Source organism: Vulpes lagopus, chromosome 6, assembly GCF_018345385.1.
Source record: "Vulpes lagopus strain Blue_001 chromosome 6, ASM1834538v1, whole genome shotgun sequence".
In the NCBI taxonomy this organism is placed as follows: Eukaryota; Metazoa; Chordata; class Mammalia; order Carnivora; family Canidae; genus Vulpes; species Vulpes lagopus.
Genome location: NC_054829.1, coordinates 26,732,337 through 26,755,287, shown reverse-complemented (window position 1 = coordinate 26,755,287; position 22,951 = coordinate 26,732,337). Strand labels below are relative to the sequence as shown.

Sequence of the window (22,951 nt, the reverse complement as noted above, 5' to 3'; positions counted from 1 at the left end):
GTCCTAAGAAGCAGAAAAAGTTTTGATTATTAAGCAAATTGAGAGGAAAAAAAGCACTCATTAGTAGCCAAACTTGTGACAGCCTACCATACCAGCAAACCCAAAGCAAACAAATATTTAATGCTGTCTGGGGCAAGGGCATGCAGAAGTAATGGTTAAAGCTTTCATAGCAAAGGGGGAAAAGGCCACACATTGGAGAGAAGGATGGTTCTGAAGAGGATTGTCAGAGTTTATGAAACATTCTTCAAACCTATCCAAAATATGATATTAACACTTTAATGTGAACCTTTATGAACTCTGAATCCATTCTCTCCTTTTATTAAATACATAGGCATATGCCTGGGATTTATTCTATGGTACAACAGACAAAAAAAAACCATTATTTATCCTGGAAAAGGACTCTCCATTTCAAGTATGCTGCAGTTTGTATAAAAGGCAGGGGGAAAAAAAAGGCAGGGGAAATACACTGTTTATGTTAGAGGTATATACAGAAGAAAACTGGTGAGTAAGTAGTCCAGATAATAAGCTCTCCCCCAGCTGTAAACCTCATTAGCCATCATCAAAGGTAAGTCTATCTTCTACTGTTTCTTATAGCAAATTTAACATCAGTAATTTATAACCCAGTTATCATAGTTAGGTTAAGACACTAATGGTTTTCTCTTGGTTTTAGAACATTATTCATCTCTAAGGTTTCATAACACTTGTTTAATATGGGTTTTGAATCAAAAGTACCTTTGGATAATGTCTGGCCTAAACTGACAAAGTTGGTCTTCATAATTTATACCTGTAAATGGATAACAGGAGATGCTCTTTATTAGAGAGTCTCCATCTTTTGCCTTAAGAGAAATACCGGTCTTTTTGGATAGTGGATCAGTAAAATTTACTGAGCAAAAGTCTCTTAAGAAAATATTTCTGCATATAGATCAACAGTGGCAACCATCAAATACATACAGCTTTCAATCTTTTTACAGCATCTTCACAGATGTGCATTCCTCTTGACTCATCAACTTCTACATGGCCAAGGTACTGCAGAAAGAACAAAAAAGGGTTATTGCCATGCGTATTGAGTAGCTACTATATGGTAGGGATCCGTTGGAAGCATTCAAGAAACTGCCATTGTATGAGTTAAGATAATATTGCTTTACTTACCCTCAGTATCTTCATATGAATGAGATTCAGAACAAATGTCTCAAAGAGCCATTATACAGAAGTGAAAAAGTACACAGTAGACACTAAATGTTACCTAACTTTCTTGGATCTGAACATAATAGCTTGTGCTAGACACAGTTACTGTATCTCTGAACACAAAAATAATTATAAAACTATGTATGTATATATATGTAAATATGTATATATGCATATTAAAAAGGCATGAACTAAAATAACAGTTATTCAAAGGCTGAAGAGATCACATACTCCTTTTATGGGGAGCACATAAGAACAAGACAGAGAACTAAAACAAATTTTAAGGCGGTAGTATATTTAAGCTTTAAAAGGTGTAGAATTTGAAAAGGCAAAAATTGAAAGGTTCGAAAACTATTTTAGGTAGAGAAAATTTAACAAAACTTATAGGTGTGGAATAGCATAACTATGTATCAGCAAGTATTCCTGTTTGGCTAGGATATGAAGTATATTTAATTATAGAATCAGTGGAGAGCTAATAAAGCTTTTTTATTTTTTGCAAGGTAGTAATGCAATTCAAATTGTATCTTAATGGGAATAGCCTTGGGTGAGAAAAAGCAGAAGGGATGGTGAAAATATTATAAAAGTGCTTTTTTTTAAAAAAGATTTTATTTATTTATTTATGAGACACACACAGAGAGAGGTAGAGACATAGGCAGAGAGAGAAGCAGACTCCTCACAGGGAGCCTGATGTAGGACTCGATCCTGGACCCTGGGATCATGCCCTTAGCCAAAGGCAGATGCTCAACCACTGAGCCACCCAGGCATCCCCAAAGTGTTCTCTTTTAAAAGAAAATTTATGATCTGGTTCTTAGCATAACTGAGTAGGTCCACTCTTCCCTGTCCCATCCACTGAATGAAATAATAAAACCTGAACAGAATGCTCCATGCACCTATTTGAGGTCTCTTTTGTAAAGAGTAGAAAAAATGTATCTGAAAAGAATATCAAGATCCAAGGTATTTCTGAACTGGCAAGGAGTTTACCTAACAGCTTCTCCATTTTTCCCCTTCCCCTTTTTGAGATCTCCAGCTTGAACTTAATACAGCCAGAAATCCAAAAGTGTGTTCTGTGGCACACAAAGAACTCTGGAAAAGCACTCTAGTTGTGGCTCAGGGATCGGGTAAGGAAATGCCTAATCCTCAGAGAGAGTATAGTAATCACTTTCCCTTTTATCTCTTTTCTTTGTTCTCTCACACCCCAGCTCTCTGAGATATTCTGTGCTAGTGGTAGCAATGGAAACCCCCAAGAGCCACACCTTTGAAGGAGGGGCTCTTTCCTCTCAGTTTAGTTAAATAGAAATCGCGATTCCAAGATGAGGCCAACATGCCTCCTGCTTCTTTCGCCTCTTTATCTCCCATCATTTGGCCCTGAATGAAGGTGAAATCGTACTCATAGTGACTAGAATAACAAGAGTCCCAGGAAACACAGGCATAGAGAGCTTAAGTAACTTGCCCAAGGTCATTCAGTTAGTGAACACTCAAACACCTGACCCAGAACACTCTTATAATGCTAACATGGAATTTTTCATTTTTAGTCAAATCTTTCCAATACTGAATTAAGTGCATAAAACCAATGTATTGAAATCAATTTAAGAAAGTGCTCAACTTCAGGTTAACAGAATACTTGAGGTATCAATCATAAAGATCATAAACTAAGACCAAAATGTCTAAAGAATTGTAACAGCTGTAATTCTTAATGAATATTGTATATCAACAAGAATGCTCACTTTTAAGTGAACCAAATAGTGTGTGTGTGTGTGTGTGTGTGTGTGTAGTTTTAAGTAGAAAGAGTATAATCTCTTTAGGGCAAATCTGAATTGTGGAGGCCGAGAAAAATCAAGGCCATTCCACCTCAAGTTTAGCATTAGCACAAGTACAGCCGTCTTAGGGCCCTGTGAATAAGAGTTGAACTTTATGGGGAAAACTGCAGAATGTCCTCAATGTCCTCAGGAGGTAATCCCATATCAGAAAGACAACAGAGCTCAGAATGGTCCTCGCAGAGAATCCCATATTAGAAAGACAAACAGAGCCCACCCCACACCCAAGGTAGAAAGTCCCATCCCATATTAGAATGAGAACAGAGCTCAATGCCCTTAAGCCCCATATGAGAATGTAAACAAAACTTGAGTAATTCCTCCACCCCTTCTGAAAATCCCCTAGACCAGCCTATAAAAACCCAGCTGTAACCCACTTTGGGGTCCAAGTCCCTGCTCTGCTGTGTTGGGTATACTTGGACCCAAGCTCGAGCTTGTAAATAAACCCTCGTGTGTTTGCATCGGTGTCGGCTCCTCGGTGGTTTCTCGGATTCGCAATCTCAGGCACAAAATGAATAATATGAAATCCAATAACATAAATAACTTACATATTCTATTTTGGATTCTCATGTGCAATGAATTTGGCTACAAATTTTATTTTCTAAAACTTTCTATCTCGATCCACATTTACTTACATTCTTTGGTTTTACAGATGAGGAACAGTGGTAAAATAATGTTTTCTCAAACTCAACATCACTGAATTCATTGTGGATACTCAGTATACATAAGGACCTCAAATTTTAGAGAATTTCTAATCTACCATACTAGAAATAATATGTAATAATGTTTCATTATCAATAAGAAAGGATGCTGATAGCGTATTTTCACCAGTGCACCTTTATTTGGATCACTATGGGATAGCTTTAACAGATTCTATATTTAGTCATCTTTGCTTATCTTTTTCTTTTAAATTAGATAAATTTTAACTCAAGATTATAGGCTATCAGGAATGTCAAGTGTTTGGTAGTTCTGTCAATTAATTCTAGGTTTTCAGACTGAATTCACACTCAGAAAGAATATAGTACTCCCTCACTGAAGGCTGTTTTTCATCATTCAGTCAGATGCTACAGTGATCGCTATATTACACTCAAATTCTGGAAAGCTCTATTTTTCAGCTTAGAAGACAATGATGAATGGACTTTTAATTACCTCTTTGGTTGAATGCAGCTCTAAAAAAGGATTTCTTTATGTTTGTTGATATTTGACCTTTTCAAAGCCCAAAAATATATTCTTAATTTCTTGGTCCAATAAGTAATGAGAATAAAGCAGTGAAAAGTAGTAAAACCTGCATTACTATTCTGACATTTTAAGAAATTCTGACATCTCAAGAAATTCTGACATCTCATTCATAGCACCTTGTCACATATACTGTTAAATTCTTTTAGTCTGTTGGCTGTTTTTTTACTCTATCCTTAATCACTTACTTGACTTGCCAAATATATATAATTAAAAATTACATTATCCTGGATATCCTATTTTGCTCTACTCTTATTTCTATTTTGGCACCATAACATGCTATTTTGATCATTATAGTTTAAGAATGTTTAAATATGTTTTGGCATGATCACTTTCACTAATTTTTCTCCCACAGAACTTTCCTGGTTATTTCCTGTCTTTAATCTTTGGTACCAACTTTGGAAAAATTTAATTAAGACTGCCTTAAGTTCACTAGTAATCTGAGAAAAACTGACATTATAATTAACTAACTTATTCCATCTAACAGTATTTATTCAAGTCTTTTATGTCTCTGAAGTTTTATGGTAGCCTTCAAATACACTCTTGTACATTTCTTTCTAGATTAACAAGTATGTCTATAGCTTTTCACCATTTAACATTCCCATCAAAATGTATGAGGGTTTCAATTACCCCACATGCTCACCAGCACTTTATTTCCTATCTTTTTAAAAATTGTAACATCCTCCTAACTGGTGTGAAGTAATATCTTGTAATTTTGATTTGCAGGCGCCTAAGGACTAATGATATTGAGCATCTATCTTTACACATACTCGCTGGCCATTTGTGTATCTTCTTTTGGAGAAATATCGATTTACATCCTTTGTTCATTTTTTTAAAATTTGACCTATTTATTTTTATTTTAATTTTTTAAGTTTTATTTAAATTCTAGTTAGTAGTATAATACTAGTTTCAGGTGTCCAATACAGTGATGAAACATTTCTATACATCACCCAGTGCTCCTAAGAAATGCATTCCTTAATCCCCACCACCCATTTATCCCATCCCTTCCACCCACCTCCCCTCTGATAACCATCAGTTTGTTCTCTATAGTTAAGAGTCTGCTTCTTAGTTTGCCTCTTTTTCCCCTTTGCTTGTTTCTTAGATTCCACATATAAGTAAAATCATACGGCATTTGTCTTTCTCTAACTTACTTCACTTAGCATTATACTCTCTAGCTCCATGTTATTTTTATGGCTGAATAATATTCCATTGTATATACATACCACATCTTCTTTATCTATTCATCAACTGATGGACACTTGAGCTGGATCCATAATTTGAATATTGTAGATAATGCTGCTATAAACATCAAGGTGCAAGTATCCCGCTGAATTAGGGTTTTTGTATTCTTTGGGTAAATACCTAGTAGTACAATTGCTGGATCACAGGGTAGTTCTATTTTTAACTTTCTGAGGAAACTCCATACTATTTTCCAGAGTGGCTGCACCAGTTTACATTCCCATCAACACTGCAAGAGGGTTCCTCCTTTTCCACATTCTTGTCAACACCTGTTGTTTCTTGTGTTGTTGATTTAAGCCATTCTGACGGGTGTGAGGTGATATCTCATCATAGCTTTGATTTGATTTGCATTTCCCTGATAAGTAATGTTGATTATCTTCTCATGTATCTCACTGGCCATCTGTATGTCTTCTTCAGAAAAATGTCCATTCACATCTTCTGCCCATTTTTTAATCCGATAATTTGTTTTGGGGGTGTTGAGTTTTTAAAGTTCTTTTTAGATTTTGGATACTAACCCTTTATCTGATATGTCATTTGCAAATATCTTCTCCCATTCTATAGGTTGCCTTTTAGCACAGTTTCCTTTGCAATGCAGAAACTTTTTATTTTTATGTAGTCACAAAAGTTTATTTTTGTTTCCCTTGCCTTAGGAGACCCACCTGGAAAGAATTTGCTATGGCCAATTTCAAAGAAGTTACTACCTTTGTTCTCTTCTAGGATTTTTATGGTTTCAAGTCTCACATTTAGGTCTTTAATCCATTTTGAATTTATTTTTGTGTATGGTATTAGAAAACGGTCTAGTTTCATTCTTTTCCATGTTCTGTCCAGTTTCCTCAACACCATTTGTTGAAGAGACTTTTTCCCAAAAGATATTCTTTCCAGCTTTGTTGAAGATTAACTGACTATATAGCTGTGGATTCATTTCTAGATTTTCTATTGTCTATTTATCTACATATCTATTTTTGTGTCAGTACCATACTGTTTTGATTACTACAGTTTGGTAATGTAACTTGAAGTCTAGAATTGTGAGGCCTCTAATTTTGTTTTTCTTTTTCAAGATTGTTTTGGCTATTCAGGGTCTTTTGTAGTTCCATACAAACTTTAGGACTGTTCTTGCTCTGTGAAAAATGCTGTTGGTATTTTGATAGAGATTGTACTAAATGTGTAGAATGTTTGGGTAGGATAGACATTTTAACAATATTTGTTCTTCCGACCCAAGAGCATGAAATCTCTTGTCATTTCTTTGTACCGTCTTTAATTTTTTTCATCAGTATTTTATAGTTTTCAGAGTACAGGCCTTTCACCTCTTTGATTAGGTTTATTCCTAGGTATCTTATTGTTTTTAGTGCAACTACAAATGGGATTGATTCCTTAATTTCTCTTTCTTCTGTTTCATTATTGATATATAGAAATGCAGATTTCTGTACATTGATCTTGTATTTTGTGACTTTACTGAATTTATCAGTTCCAGCAGTTTTCTGGTGGAGTCTTTATGGTTTTCTATGTATAATATCATGCCATATACAAATAGTGAAAGCTTTATTTCTTCCTTACCAACTTGGATGCCTTTCCTTTTGTTGTCTAATTGTCGTGGCTAGGACTTCCAATACTTATATTGAAGAAAAGTGGTTGGGACGCCTGGGTGGTTCAGCGATTGAGAGTCTGCCTTCAGCTCAGGTCGTGATCCCAGGATCCCGAGATTGAGTCCCACATCAGGCTCCCTGCAGGGAGCCTGCTTCTCCCTCTGCCTGTGTCTTTGCCTTTCTGTGTCTCTCATGGATAAATAAATAAATAAAATCAAAGAAAGAAAACAAGAGAGGAGAGGGGAGGGGAGGGGAGGGGAGGGGAGGGGAGGGGAGGGGAGGGGAGGGGAGGGGAGGAGAGGAGAGGAGAGGGGAGGAGAGGAGAGGAGAGGAGAGGGAGAGGGAGAGGGAGAGGGAGAGGAAAGGGAGGGGAAGGGGGAGGGGAAGGGGAAGGGGAAGGGGAAGGGGAAGGGGAAGGGGAAGGGAAGGGAAGGGAAGGGATGAGAATGGACATCCTTGTCTTGCTTCTGACCATAAGTTCTCAGTTTTTCACCATGGAGTATGAGGCTAGCTCTGAGTTTTTCCATATATGGCCTTTTTTATGCTAAGGTATATTCCCTCTAAATCTGCTTTGTTGAGAGTTTTTATCATGAGTGGATGTTGCACTTTGTCAAATACTTTTTCTGCACCTATTGAAATGATCATGGTTTTTATCCTTTCTTTTGTTGATGTATCGTGTTGATTTGCAAGTATGAAGCACCTAGAAATAAATACCACTTGATCGTGGTGAATGATATATATTTTTTTAAATTTTTATTTATTTATGATAGTCATCAGAGAGAGAGAGAGGCAGAGACATAGGCAGAGGGAGAAGCAGGCTCCATGCACCGGGAGCCCGACGTGGGATTCGATCCCGGGTCTCCAGGATTGCGCCCTGGGCGAAATGCAGGCGCTAAACCGCTGCGCCACCCAGGGTTCCCGTTGAATGATATTTTTAATGTACTGTCAGATTCAGTTTGCCAGTAGCATTTTATTTATTTACTTATTTTTAATTTTAATTTTTTTTTTTGCCAGTAGCATTTTATTGAGAATATTTGCATCTATGTTCATCAGGGACATTGACTTGTAATTCTTTTTTAATGATGTTCTAATGAGGTTTTGGTATCAGGGTAATGCTGGCCTCAGAATGAATTTGGAAGTTTTCCTTCCTTTTCTGTTTTTTGGAATAGTTTGAGAAGAATAGGTATTAACTCTTCTTTAAATGTCTGGTAAAATTCACTTGTGAAGCCACCTGGTCCCACGTTTGTTGGGAGTTTTGATTACTGATTCAGTTTCTTTGCTGGTTATTAGTCTTTTCAAGTTTTCCATTTCTTCTTGCTTTAGTATTGGTAATTTATATGTTTCCAGGGCCTTATCCATTTCTTCTAGGTTGTTCAATTTGTTCACATATAGGTTTTCATAATATTCTTTCATAACTGCTTGCTGGGCATTGAGCCCAATGTGGGGCTTGAGTTCAAGATGCAGAGATGAAGACTTGAGCTGAGATCAAGAGTCGGACAACTTAACCAACTAAGCTACCCAGGCACCCCAACTGTATTTCTGTGGTGTTGGTTGTTACTTCTCTCTTACTTGTTATTTGGGTCCTTTCTCTCTCTTTTTTTTCCTCTTTTCTTTTTGACCAATTTTGTTGATTTTAAAAGAAGCAATTCCTGATTTCATTGATTTCTTGTATTGGTTTCTGTATTATTTATTTCTGCTCTAATCTTTACTATTTCTTTCCTTCTGTGGCTTTAGACTTTGTTGTTCTTTTTCTAGCTCCTTTAGGTATAAGGTTAGGTTGTTTGAGAATTTTCTTGCTTCTTGATGTGGGCCTGTATTACTACATACTTCCCTCTTAGGAAGGCTTTTGCTACATCCCAAAGATTTTGGAGTGTTGTATTTTCATCCCTTTGCTCATTTTCAAATTGCGTTGCATGTCTTTAAATTGTGAATTGTAAGAGTTATCATATATTCTGAGCATTAAATCTTTATCAAATATATGATTTCCAAATATTTTCTGCTCTTTTGTACGTTGTCTTTTCATCTTGAAAACAACCTTTGATGCACAAAAGTTTTTAATTTTGATAAAGTTCAATATATCTATTTTTTTCTTTTGTTGTCCATGCTCTTGGTGTCATATTTAAGACTCCACGGCCAGATTTGAAATCATGAAAATTTACCCTTGTGCTTTCTTCTAAGAATTTTATGGTTGTTACTGTTATATTTAGGTCATTGATTCAGTAAGTTAATTTTTTATATGGTGTAAAGTAGGAATCTAACTTCATTCTTTTACATGTGAAAATCCAGTTGTCCCAGCACCAAGAGATAACAAGACAATTCTTTCCCCACTGAGTGGGCACTGAACCTTTATCAAAAATCAATTGGATAAAAATGCATCAGACTAGAGGGTGCCTGGGTGGCTCAGTTGGTTAAGCATCTGCCTTCAGCTCAGGTCATGACCTGAGGATCCTGGGATCAAGCCCCACATCAGGCTCCTTGCTCAGTGGGGTGCCTGCTTCTTCCTCTCCCTCTGCAATATCCCCTGCTTGTGTTCTCTGTGTTAAATAAATGAAAATCTTTTTTAAAAATGTATCACACTATATTTAATTTATCCTACTTGCTTCTTTCAATCTGAGGATTCAAATACTATTTTTTAAAGATTTTATTTATTCATGAGAGACACACACACACACACACACACACACAGAGAGAGAGAGAGAGAGAGAGAGAGAGAAAGACATAGGCAGACAGAGGCAGGCTCCCTGCAGGGAGCATGATGCAGGACTCAATCCCAGGACTCTGGGATCACGACCTGAGTCAAAGGCAGATGCTCAACCATTGAGTCACCCAGATGCCCCTCAAATACTGATTTAAATGAATTCATCCTCCTCCTCCTGGAGTTCTCATTAGGCCTGTTAGTGCTATGGACTTTTTAAATTTGTTCAACCATTTCCTCATCTCTTTTTCATTATTTTCTCTTTATCACCTTGTGCTGCACTCTGGGTAACTTCATCAAATCTATCTTCCAGCTTACCAACCCTCTTTTCAGCAAGTCTAATTCACTACTGAATCTGTCCACTAATTTCAATAGCAGTAACAGTATTTTTCATTTTTAGAAGCATAGATTTGATTCTTTGTCAGATCTATTCCTTTTTTTTCACTCTTATTTTTGCCTTATGGTTTGAATTCAGTTTTTATATATCTAATGATTTTATATGTACATATTTTATAGTGTCTTCTATAGTCTATTAATTCAAGTTCTTACAGTGCTAATCTTGTTGACCTTTATTGTATAATCCTTAATGTATGTGCTGATCATTTCCACATAAGACTTTTTTAAAGATTTTATTTATTTGAGAAAGAGCCAGAGAGCACAAGAAGCAGGGGGAGAGCAGAGGGAGAAAGAGAAGCAGGTTTTCTGCTGAGCAGAGAGCCTGATGCCGGGCTAGATCACAGATGCCCAATGGACTGAGCCACCAGAAAGTCCATTTCATAGTCTTTTTTTTTTTTTTTTTTAATTGTAAGTTCATCTTTACTGAAGCTCAACTTATCTGGGAGAAATTCACATATTCTGTATTATGGAGTGGTTTTACATTTGCTTCTAAAAGGTGCCACAGGTGTATTAGTAGCCTAAGATCTACTGTATATTAATTTGAGGATTCTTATACCATGCAGGTTATAGTGTATGAAGTCCAGATCCACAGTTTCAATTTTTCCTGGGACACTTCTTTTTTCACCCAGAGTCTAAGCAGAGGCAAGCTTTTACTTTTTACTTTTTGCTTTTTTGCTTTTATTCTAGTTCTCCCACTGAAGGTTCTGGTTCTATGCTGGGTTCTTGGTTCTATGATGGGTTCTCGGTTCTAATGCTCTGCTTTTTATGAATCCAGGACCTTCAGAATGAATGTTAAAACCAAAGGCTCTAGCTCACAAATCTTCTACCTCCTAGGTTGTACCATACTAGCATGATTCCTGCCTGGTTTTCAAATTCCCTCTTAATTTCTGGTAACTGCAGATATCTATCTTTATTGAAAGCTCAGCTGTGCTTTAAGAAAATAAGGTTGTTTAAAAATGTATTTAGCATTTCTAGATATTTGTATTGGGAGTATTTCTATGTTAGCCTAATCCACGTTTTGCCAGAATCAGAAGACTTATAATATTTCCACAAAACTACTAGTTTTTCTATGTATTGATTTTAGTATACTTATATGTAGTCAAAATACTGGTGTTTCCTATCATTTTAAACAGTTTTTTAGGTGATTCTCTAGGTTTTCCAGAGACATCTTCAGACACAAGACTAAAAAAAAAAAAAAGTTGTCTTGATTTCCCACTTTTATAGCTTTTATTTTCTTATCCAAAGGCACTTACCACCATTTTGAAATCAGTGTTATATAATAGTGCTACTTAAGAGCAACCTCATCGTGAAGTAAGTCAATCGGAGAAGGACAAACAGTGTATGTTCTCATTCATTTGGGGAATATAAATAATAGTGAAAGGGAATATAAGGGAAGGGAGAAGAAATGTGTGGGAAATATCAGAAAGGGAGACAGAACATAAAGACTCCTAACTCTGGGAAATGAACTAGGGGTGGTGGAAGGGGAGGAGCGCGGGGGGTGGGGGTGAATGGGTGACGGGCACTGAGGGGGACACTTGACGGGATGAGCACTGGGTGTTATTCTGTATGTTGGTAAACTGAACACCAATAAAAAATTAATTTATTAAAAAAAAAGAGCAAACTCATCATCCTCCAAATTCAATGTAAATGTTTCACTATGCATAACTCTGGGACAATATTTTACTCATTTAAAATAAATTTTTTTTTATTTGAGAGAGACAGATCACAAGCAGGGGGGAGGGGTAGAAGAAGAGGGAGAAGCAGGCTCCCCTGATGTGGGACTTGATCCCAAAGACCCTAGGATCACGACCTGAGCTGAAGGCAGATGCTTAACCAACTGAGCCACCCAGGTGTCCAATTTTTTTACACATTTAATAAAGATTTTATTTATTTATTCATGAGAGACACAGGGAGAGAGGCAGAGACATAGGCAGAGGGAGGAGAAGCAGGTTCCATGCAAGGAGTCCGATGTGGGACCCAATCCCGGGAATCCAGAATCAGGCCCTGAGCCAAAGGTAGACGCCTAAGCGCTGAGCCACCCAGGTGTCCCTCTATGTTTAGCTTTTTGAGGGAGGAACCACCAAACTGCTTTCCATAGAAACAGAACCATTTTACATTCCCATTAGTAATGCATAAGGGTTCTAGTTCCCCCATAATCTCACCAACACTTATTTTCTGGGTTTTTTTTTTTTTTTGGTTTGTTTTTATAAGTAAAGCATCCAAGTGTGTGTGATGCAGTACCTCACTGTGATTTTGATAGGTATTTCCCTAATGACTAATGATGCTGAGTGATCTTTTCATGAATTTGTTGGCCATTTGTACATCTTCTTTGGAAATATTATACATATATACACACGACTCTTATCAGACATGTGATTTCCAAATGCTTTCTCCCATTCTGTAGTCTTTCTACTTTCTTGATAACTTCCTTTAGTGCACAAAAATTTTACATTTTAATTAGCCCCGGTTTATCTATTTTTTTCTTTTATTGCTCATGGTTTTGGTGTCATATCTAAAAATCTATTGCCAGATAGAAGGTCATGATAATTTGCCTTTATGTTTTCTTCTAAGAATTTTATGGTTCTTGGGACACCTGGGTGGCTCAGCAGTTGAGCGTCTGCCTTTGGCTCAAGGTGTGATCCTGTGGTTCCAGGATCAAGTCCCACATCGGGCTCCCTGCGTGAAGCCTGCTTCTCCCTCAGCCTATGTCTCTGCCTCTCTCTCTCTCGGTCTCTGTCTCTCATAGATAAATGAATAAATTTTTTTTTAAAGAATTTTATGGTTCTTATTCTTATATTCTTATGTTAACTTATTTATTTATTTATTTTTAAATATGTTTTTTAAGACTTTATTTATTTATTCCTAGAGATGCAGAGAGAGAGAGACAAGCAGAGACACAGGCAGAGGGAGAAGCAGGCTCTACGCAGAGAGCCCGATGTGGGACTCGATCCCGGGACTCCAGGATCATGCCCTGGGCTGCAGGCGGCGCTAAACCGCTGCGCCACCGGGGCTGCCCCTCTTATGTTAACTTTTAAGTTAATTTTCTGCATACAGTGTAAGGTAGGGGTCTGGCTTCATTTTTTTTTTCTAGTGGAAATCAAGTTGTTCCATTTCCATTTCATCATTTGGTGAAGAGACTATTCTTTCCCATTGAATGGTCTTGGCACTCTTGTCAAAAATCAATTGGCCACAGATGTATGTTCATTTCTGTACTCTCAATTCTATTACATTGTTCTATACATCTATCCTTATGCCAGTACTACATTGTTTTGATTACTATAGATTTGTACTAAGTTCTGAAATCAAGAAGTGTGAGTCCTTCAACTTTGCTTTCATCGCAGTGATGAAGTCCTTTTCTTCTCAGGTCCACCAATGTAATGAATTAAATCAAATTTCCTAACATTAAATGATTTAATATTAGTATTAATGGATTCCTGAGTTAAACCCTATTTTGGTCTTTAGTATATTTTTAGATCCCTTTTCTGCCTATGGTTTTCTTTTGTTTTGTGCTATCTTTGTTATAGCAGGATTCTGTTAATGCCAAAAAAAATCTGGAAACCATTCTTCCCACCCACAACCCACATATGCTCTGGTATAGTTAAACAGCTTAAGAATTCTTCTTCGTCTTCTTCTTCTTCTTCTTCTTTTTTTTTTTTTTTTAAGAATTTTGCCTTAGAAAAAGTTATTCTTTGAGGTTTTGAAAGAACCAACCTCTGAAACCATCCATAATCTGTCTTTTGGGGAAAATAGTTTTGGAGTTGTAAAAACACTCCCTGGGTGCCTGGGTGGCACAGTTAAGTGTCCAACTCTTGGTTTTGGCTCAGGTCATGATCTCAGGGTCCTGGGACTGAGCCCTGCATCGAGCTCCCTGCCCAGCAGGGAGTCTGCTTCTCTCTGTCTCCATTCATACTCTCGGTTTCTCTCAAATAAATAAATAAAACCTTTTAAAAAATAAAATAAAATAGAGCTCCATCAGGCTTAAGCCACCAACATCATAAATTTAAGTACATTTATACCCCGTTTTCCACTTTTGATACTGTTAAAATAGAAGCAGCAGCATCTTCTTCCATCTACAACTAATCCACTCTCTCCACTGCTTCTTTATAAAGTCCTTTTAGTTATGTCCATCTCCTACCCTAAAAACAAAATTCAACATAAAAATTAAACTACTAGGGACGCCTGGATGGCTCAATGGTTGAGCGTCTGACTTCAGCCCAGGATATGATCCCAGGATCCGGGATCGAGTCCCACATTGGGCTCCCTGCGTGGAGCCTGTTTCTCCCTCCGCCTGGGTCTCTGCCTCTCTCTCTCTCTCTCTCTCTCTCTCTCTCTCTCAATTTGTGTCTCTCATGAATAAATAAATAAAATCTTAAAAAAAAATTAAACTACTAGTGACTTATAGACTTTAAATGAGTAAACCTTATGGTATATAAACTACATCTAATGGAACTCTTAAAACAGTTTTGAAACAACACAGTTTCTCAACCTCATACTCCCTTTGCTATTCTGCCCTTCTACACTCCTTTGGAGACAAACTATTACACTAAAAAAAAAAATTTAACCACCTTCCTGAGGTATAATTGACATATAATGAATTATAAAGTTATAATTTGCTGAGTTTATGTATATACCTGAGAAACCATCATCACAATCAATATAATAAACAGCCGGGGATCCCTGGGTGGCTCAGCGGTTTGGCGCCTGCCTTTAGTCCAGGGTGCGATCCTGGAGTTCCAGGATCGAGTTCCACATGGGGCTCCCTGCATGGAGCCTGCTTCTCCCTCTGCCTGTGTCTTTGCCTCTCTCTCTCTATGTCTATCATGAATCGATAAATAAAAATCTTAAAAATATATATAATAAACAGCCATCCACACGAAGAGTTTCCTTGTACACTTTGTTTTTGTTTTGTTTTGTTTTTTAATTTTTATTTATTTATGATAGTCACAGAGAGACAGAGAGAGGCAGAGGGAGAAGCAGGCTCCATGCACCGGAAGCCCGACGTGGGATTCGATCCGGGGTCTCCAGGATCGCGCCCTGGGCCAAAGGCAGGCGCCAAACCGCTGCGCCACCCAGGGATCCTCCTTGTACACTTTGTAATACTTCCCTTCCACCCCCATTCCCATCCTCACACAACCTTGTCTGACAACCTTCTTGGATTAGTATCTCTAGATTTGTCATCTTCTTCCTTATTTTGCAACCATTCACTCCTCACTCTAGATTCCATCCTCATGACTCCTCTTAAGTGCTATCATAAAAGTCACCAAAATTTGAAATTTTTTAATCTAATGAAGTTTCATTTCTTCTTTGATCTCTTTAGAGCATTTGACTACTCTCTCCTTCCTTGAAACCCTGGCTTCTGAGACTGCACTCTTCAGGTTCCCTTACACCTGTCTACTCATTTTTATCTCCTTTGAAGGTACTCATCTCTCTGCCTGTCCCTTCTATGTTTGTCCTAGGCCCTTCCCTCCTCTCACTTCCTCTAGGCAATCTCACTTACTCATTACTTTAATGATAAGTTATAAGTCAACCTTCATTATTCAAGGATTCCGTATTTGCAAACTTGCCTCATTAGTAGAATTTATCTGTAATCTCAAAAATCAAAACTCATGGTGCTTGTGATGAGTAGGGATCTGCATGCACACATCTCAAAAGGAATTCATCTTTTTTATCCCTAAGCATGTTCTTCCTCAGTGAGCATGCCTACCACCCTCCTAGTTGTCTATAGGGGGAACTTTTTACAACTCAGTAGTAGTTCAGAATTCAGTGGTTTCTAAGGCAAGGCCAGATAAAACATCATTTACTCAGCTATATTTGACTAAGGAAATTTATCTATTTTTAGGCTACTGAAAATAACTTCAGGTTCTGATTCTTTTATCCAACCATGTGTGGCTTGTATACATGTGCAGGGTGGGAAGGGAAGGCAGATAAGGCATGGAAGGCCACAATATTGCAGAGAATGAATGTTTTGTAGAAAGGATTTCAAGAGGCTATTTGGAGAAGACCATACCAAAACAAAACAAAACAAAACCCTAAATAAGCCACCCTGCCTGAATAACATGTAAATCTTACACCTTAGATGCTTATTTCTAAAGCACATCCCATCAGCTGTTATGACAAATGACTGTGGTACTGAATGATACTGAACCTTATTTATCTCACACAAAATACTTAAAAACTGTTTATTTCACAGCCCATTGGAAGTGCTTCGGTTAACTTTATACTTCAATTATTTCAATCTACATACCAATCTCTCAGAATCCTGTGAATGAGGTATTTAAAATTTATACATGCTTATTACAAATATATGTTCATAAGAAATATCACCAATTCCAAAGGATATACACTGAAAAGTAAAAAGATCATCAATCTTCATTCCGATTCTATAATTCAGATTTACTTGTGTCGTCTTATAGATATTTCTCACACATAAGCAGATATACAGATTTTTTCTTTTTAACTATAAACAGAATCATACTATATACATTGTTCTGTGCCTTGCCTTTATCACCTTATAATACACTAAAGTTAACTTTCTGTGTGAATATATCAGAGAATATTCTTTCAATGTTTCCTATGTCAATGATCATCACCTCTGTCAGTTTGGGACAAGAAACGAGGTGTCATCCTTAACATCATTCATTCTCTAGGTCTAGTCCATTTCCAATTCCTGTTGCCTTTATCTCTTAATTATCTCTCAATTTACTTCATTTCTTTTCTTCATCACAGTTACCACCCTAGTCCAGAGTAAACATTATCTCTCCTCTGGCCAGACTCTTCACATCTACTATAGACTACCTCCAAACCACACCACATCCAGAGTCCCAGTTCAGGAAGATTAAAAGTTCTGGAGATAGATGGTGCTGATCATTGCACAATATGAATGTTATTAATGTTACCATACTGTACACAGAGAAATGGTTAAAATGGTAAATTTTATGTTATGTATTTTACCACAATAAAATAAATAAATAATGAAAAAACCACACGAGGTAGTGGCTTCCTATTACTTATAAAGTCCAAAACCTTTAACATCCCCTACAAGGCCCCATCCCACTTCTTTCCAGGTTCATTTCATAACTTCTTACACTACAGCCTTCCCTTTTTAAAAAGCATTTATCTCGGGATGCCCGGGTAGCTCAGTGGTTAAGCATCTGCCTTCAGCCCAGGGTGTGATCCTGGAGTCCCGGGATCGAGTCCCATATCAGGCTCCCTGCATGGAGCCTGTTTCTCTCTCTGCCTATCTCTCTATGTGTCTCTCATGAATAAATAAATAAAATATTTTTTAAAAAGTGCTTATCTCAGTTTATAATCATATATTATTAATGCAAATATCTAATTAAAGTCTGTCCTCCCACAAGACTATAAACTCTATAAGAGCAGGAAGTGTCTTTTTGTTTACCACTTAGCATATATGCCTGGCACACAGTAGGTATTCAAAAAATTTACTAAATGTATGAATATAGATCTACCTTGTTCTTTTTTTAAGAGTGGCAAAGAATGTCACTTAATGGATGTCATAATTTTTTATGGATTAAAAGGATTTTATTTATTTATTCATGAGAGACAGAGAGAGAGAGAGAGAGAGAGAGAGAGAGAGACATGGGCAGAGGGAGAAGCAGGCTCCATGCAGGGAGCCCGACTCGGGATTCAATCCCGGGACTCCAGGACCACGCCCCGGGCTGAAGGCAGGTGCTAAACAGCCGAGCCACCCAGGGATTCCCTATGCCATAATGTCTTTATCGAGTTCCAGAATGATGGGCATTTAATGTGTTTCCAGATTTTTGCTATCAAACAATGCTAATGACCACTTGTGCTAGTATATCAATGAATGTACTTAAATGTAATTCTTTATTTCAAGTTTTTATTTAAATTCTAGTTAGTTAACATATAGTGTAATATTGGTTTCAGGTACTGAATTAATGATTCTTCATTATATAAAACACTCAATGCTCACCACAAGTGCCTCTCCTTATCACCCACTTAACCCACCCCCCACCACTTCCCTTCCGTCAATCCTCAGTTTGTTCTCTATAGTTAAGAGTCTCTTATGATTTGTCACCTACATTTTTTTAATTTTTTTTACTAATCTCTATAGCCAACATAGGGCTCGAACTTATAACCCCAAGTTCGTCATATGCTCTTCTGACTAAACCAGCCAGGTGTCCCTTAAGTATAATTCTCTTTCTTTCTTTCTTTTTTTTTTTTTAAAGTAGGCTCCATGCAGGACTTGAAGTCATGACCTGAGATGAGATCAAGAGTTGGATGCTTAACCAGCTAAGCACTACTCAAGTGCCATTAAATGTAATTCTTTTTTTTTTTTAAGATTTTATTTATTTATTCATGAGAGACACAGAGAGAGAGAGACAGAGACAGAGACAGAGAGAGACACAAGCAAAGGAAGAAGCAGGCTCCATGCAGGAAGGCTGATGGGGGACTCAATCCCGGGTCTCCAGGATCACGCCCCCAGCTGAAGGCGGCACTAAACCGCTGAGCCACCCGGGTTGCCCTAAATGTAATTCTTAAATGTAAAATTTCTTTCTTTTTTTTTTTTTTTTAAAGATTTTATTTATTTATTTATGAGACAGAGAAAGAGAGAGAGAGAGAGAGAGGGGCAGAGACACAGGCAGAGGGAGAAGCAGGCTCCATGCAGTGAGCCTGACGTGGGATTTGATCCTGGGTCTCCAGGATCACACCCTGGGCTGAAGGCAGGCACTCAACTGCTGAGCCACCTAGGAATCCCTTAAATGTAAAATTTCTGGTCAAATGTAAAGTGCATTTCAAATTTTAACTGACATTCCAAATTGAGGTTACAGTTTATATTCCAAGTAATCAACAATGTGTAAAAGTACCCATTTCCACAATACTCAACTTGCATAATCAAAAGGAGCCTACTCTTTGAGATAAGGTTGGGGGAGGTAGTAGAGATGAGCGTTCATTTCTTTGTATGAGGACTTTTTCATATTTTAATATCATACCCAAATTTTAAATTAAAATATTTTAAGTGTATTATTCCAAAAAAAGAAATTTCAGCATGAGTTAAGTAAGCAAAGCTAACTGATTAGGAAAATTGTTTAGTTACTGACAGATTGTGGAAAAATTCATGTATTTTAAAAAGCATGTATTTGGGGTGCCTGGGTGACTCAGCTGATTAAGCATCTACCTTCAATTCAGCTCATTCAGGGTCCTGGGATAGAGCTCCACATTGGGCTCCCTACTCAGTGGAGAGTCTGCCTCTCCCTCTACACTTGTTCTCTCTCTCAATCTCAAATAAATAAAAAAATATTTTTAAAAATAAATAATTAAAAATAAAAAACATGTATTCATGGGGCACCTGGGTGGTGTAGTTGGTACGGCGTCCAACTCTTGGTTTCAGCTCAGGTCATGATCCCACAGTTGTGGGATCCAGCCCCTGTGGTTGGGCTCCTTGCTCAGCAGGGAGTCTTCTTGAAATTCTCTCTCTCCCTGTGCCCCTCCCAGATGCATGTACACTTATGCTCTCTCTCTCTCTCAAATAAATAAATCTTAAAAAAAAAATCTTTATTTAACCTGTAGATTCTACAAACCACTTTTCCTATCCTACAGATATTTTCCTTTCTGAAACTTTAGGCTATGTATCAATCAATGGTACTGAGGCAGTACAAGGAGAAAATTACAGTAAGAATATTCACACATAAGAATGTATAGAAAGTAGAGAGAAATCTTAACATTTTATATTAGACTAAATTTTTTTTCTTGAAGATATTAACATTCTGGACTAGTTCCTTCTATATTTTTGTGCCCACACTTAATACATATCACAGAATGCTTATATAATTATAAATTGCTTTTTCTCACTAAACAGTATAGCATGTACATTTCTTTCATGACTTTCAATGTGACTCATCTTCTCCAGAGTGTCAACTAGTAGTAAGAAAAAACACCTGTATGGCACCCTCTTCTCTAGATCTTCACTATGTTCTTAATTTCTTTGAGCTTCCATTTTCTGATCTGACAAATGAAGGCATTAGATTAAATATCCTCTGCACAGTTAACAGTTACAAGACTAAAGAGAAAGTCTCTTTTGATTTAACTCTTTTAAGATTTTCTAGAACATATCAGGCCTGCATTTAAGAAAACAGACTCTTGTTCCCTCTGCCCCACCACTTAATAAGCATATCCCATTCAAAATAATTTGATTCTTGGTAATTTGGAACTTAGATATTTCAGGATTAATTTCTCATCAGAAGTGATAATATTTGTAGTGATTCCAGATTACACAACAGAAATTCCATAAAGAGAAAAAAATCACTAGTTATAATCTATTTTTCACATTAATTCTACCTTGAAGCAGAAGATGAAGGGATTACTTTTCAGATGGTTCTCTTTTAATTGTCCTAATTAATGGGATTTCACATTTAATAGGATGTCAGTTCTCTTCCACATCTAGAATTGTAGAAACACAAGCTCTTACCTTAACTGGGAAGCTACATTTTCCAGTACGAACCCCTTCTTCATCTGTCTGCCACTGATGCGGACGACTAGCCTCTGGAACATAAACATCTTTCTTTCTCCTAAAACTCTGCCGCAGTTTGTTCATTTTAATTTTTACAACCTGCAGAGTAAAAGAAATATGAAAAAGAAGTTACTACCTTCTCACTTATTTAAACTTTAGATTATCATGCTGATAAAAAAAACTAATGTCCTAAACTAAACATTTTAGTTTAATAGAAAATGAGCATTTAGCATCCCTCCTCTTAGAATAATTCTAGGCTCAAACAAATCATTTCACTTTTCAAACAAACAATACTAGCTCTTATAAAACAACAAGCTCTAAGATTTGCTGAGATGTTATTCTAAGAACTTTCAAGCATTTTAATTGTAACAATCCAATGAATTTTCCTACTGATCTACCCCCCTCAAATCCATTCTAATTCCTGAATAAGGAAATATGTACATGTGGGCCAAATTACAAGCTGCTAACAATTTCTGAAAACTTTCATACTTACTAGGAAAAAATCATTCCTAAACACCAAAATTTAGGAACCTTTTTGGCTTGCTATTAGAAAATACTAAACAAAGGACTAGAACTACCTTTTTATAAAGATGTTTAAAAAGAAAGTTTCTTTTAAACATAAAGAAGATAAAGTTCTACAAGGAGTAAATTATTCTAAGGAAAATTTTTTCTTGCAAATAGTATAATATCAGAACATACTTTCATATTTATAATCATTACAGAATGAAAGTAAACTAACAGCTTTCAATTATAAAGGTCCAAATCTCATCATTATCTCTGTAATTTATTAAACTACAACCTTTGTTTTGTTACTGGGAGAGGTACCTCTCTAATGCTTTCAAAGGTACAGTAGAAATCACCAAACTATAGGGAAAGAAAATCTAACTGATAAGAAACAACAGAATATTCAAGAAACAATGAATAAACATAATGAATGTATCACTTTACAGAGCAGATCTCAAAATCTGAAGCCAATACCTCCAATTTTCTGTTAAGGAGCATTCTTTCCCTAAAGGGATTTAACCACCTCAATCAGCCTAAAAGATCTTAACTTTTGAAAATGATGTAGCAAAGCTATATAAAGGATACCTCCTCTTTGTCAGGAGTGTTAAATAGCAAGGGATTGAACATTAATTTCCACATGACACCAATGAAAAGCTTGAAAATCAAAGTTTGCATTCTGAGGAAAATCATGTTGTATTTTAAAATGCATAATGTCGCAGAAGAACTATTACTAACTCAGCTAGTTTATACAGAAAAGCCAATCTAACCACACATCTTTTTAAAAGGTAAAAATTCTGACAAACTAATGGCAACGTGAAAATTCCTAGATTTTCCTTCCTTCCTTCCTCCCTCCCTCCCTCCCTTCCTTCCTTCCTAAGATTTTATTTATTTATTCATGAGAGACATAGAGAGAGAGGCAGAGACCTAGGCAGAGGGAAAAGCAGGCTCCATACAGGGAGCCCGATGTGGGACTTGATCCCAGGACCCCAGGATCACGACCTGAGCCAAAGGTAGATGCTCAACCACTGAGCCACACAGATGCCCCACTTCTAAACTATCTTAAATAAGAGTCTACCTTGAGGTGCCTGAGTGGTTCAGTTGGTTATGCATCTGCCTTTGGCTCAGGTCATAATCTCGGGGTCCTGGGATCGAGCCCCTTGTTGGGCTCCCTGCTCAGCAGGGAACCTACTTCTCTCTTTCCCTCTGCCACTACCCGCTGCTTGTGCTCTCTCTCCGCATCAAATAAATAAAATCTTAAAAAAAAAAAAGTCTACCTTAATCTAATAGATTTTTTAAAAAATTCTATAACCTTCCCTGATAATATGTCCTGTTATTACTTCTTCATATAACACTTTAAAAATAGGCAAATACAAATATAAGAAAATTTAAAAAGCACCTATACCCTGCTCAAGTTGGCACTCTAAGAATCTTGAGGCAAAAAGCTCATGAGATTCCTTTCTTCTTAATTTCTTTCTCTTAGTAGGCAGATAGCCCTACTAAGAGTCATCCCTGCATTCATTCACTCTTTCTCTAACCAATAACTCTACTGCTTTTGCCTCCTTCATATATCTTGAATTCATTCCCCCACCCACTATATCAGTTCTACCATCCTCATTTTTGTGTAAATTATTGCTAAAGTCTATTACTTAATGGCTGCTTTGCTTCTAAGAAAGGTCCATTCTAATCTGTTCTCTTGACTATTGTCAGAGTGCTTTCTAAAACACAAATTTGACCATGCAATTATTCAGCTTAAAATCCTTCACTCGCTTCATAACACTTTCAAAATAAAGTCCAAATTCCTAAGCTTGGA

At 36.9% G+C, this 22,951-nt stretch overlaps 1 protein-coding gene across 7 annotated transcripts in view; it reads right to left on the bottom strand.

Annotated features, from left to right (window-relative positions):
* Positions 1 to 22,951, bottom strand: part of NUMB (NUMB endocytic adaptor protein) — a 161,991-nt gene that overhangs the window by 41,588 nt on the left and 97,452 nt on the right. For all 7 annotated transcript variants that reach the window (XM_041758459.1, XM_041758461.1, XM_041758457.1 and 4 more), the window contains 2 exons: positions 20,596 to 20,736; positions 952 to 1,026 (listed from right to left, as the gene is read on the bottom strand). In XM_041758459.1, the coding sequence (XP_041614393.1) occupies positions 952 to 1,026; positions 20,596 to 20,721 (201 nt within the window). In that variant the 5' untranslated portion in view covers positions 20,722 to 20,736. The remainder of the gene's footprint in view (positions 1 to 951; positions 1,027 to 20,595; positions 20,737 to 22,951) is intronic.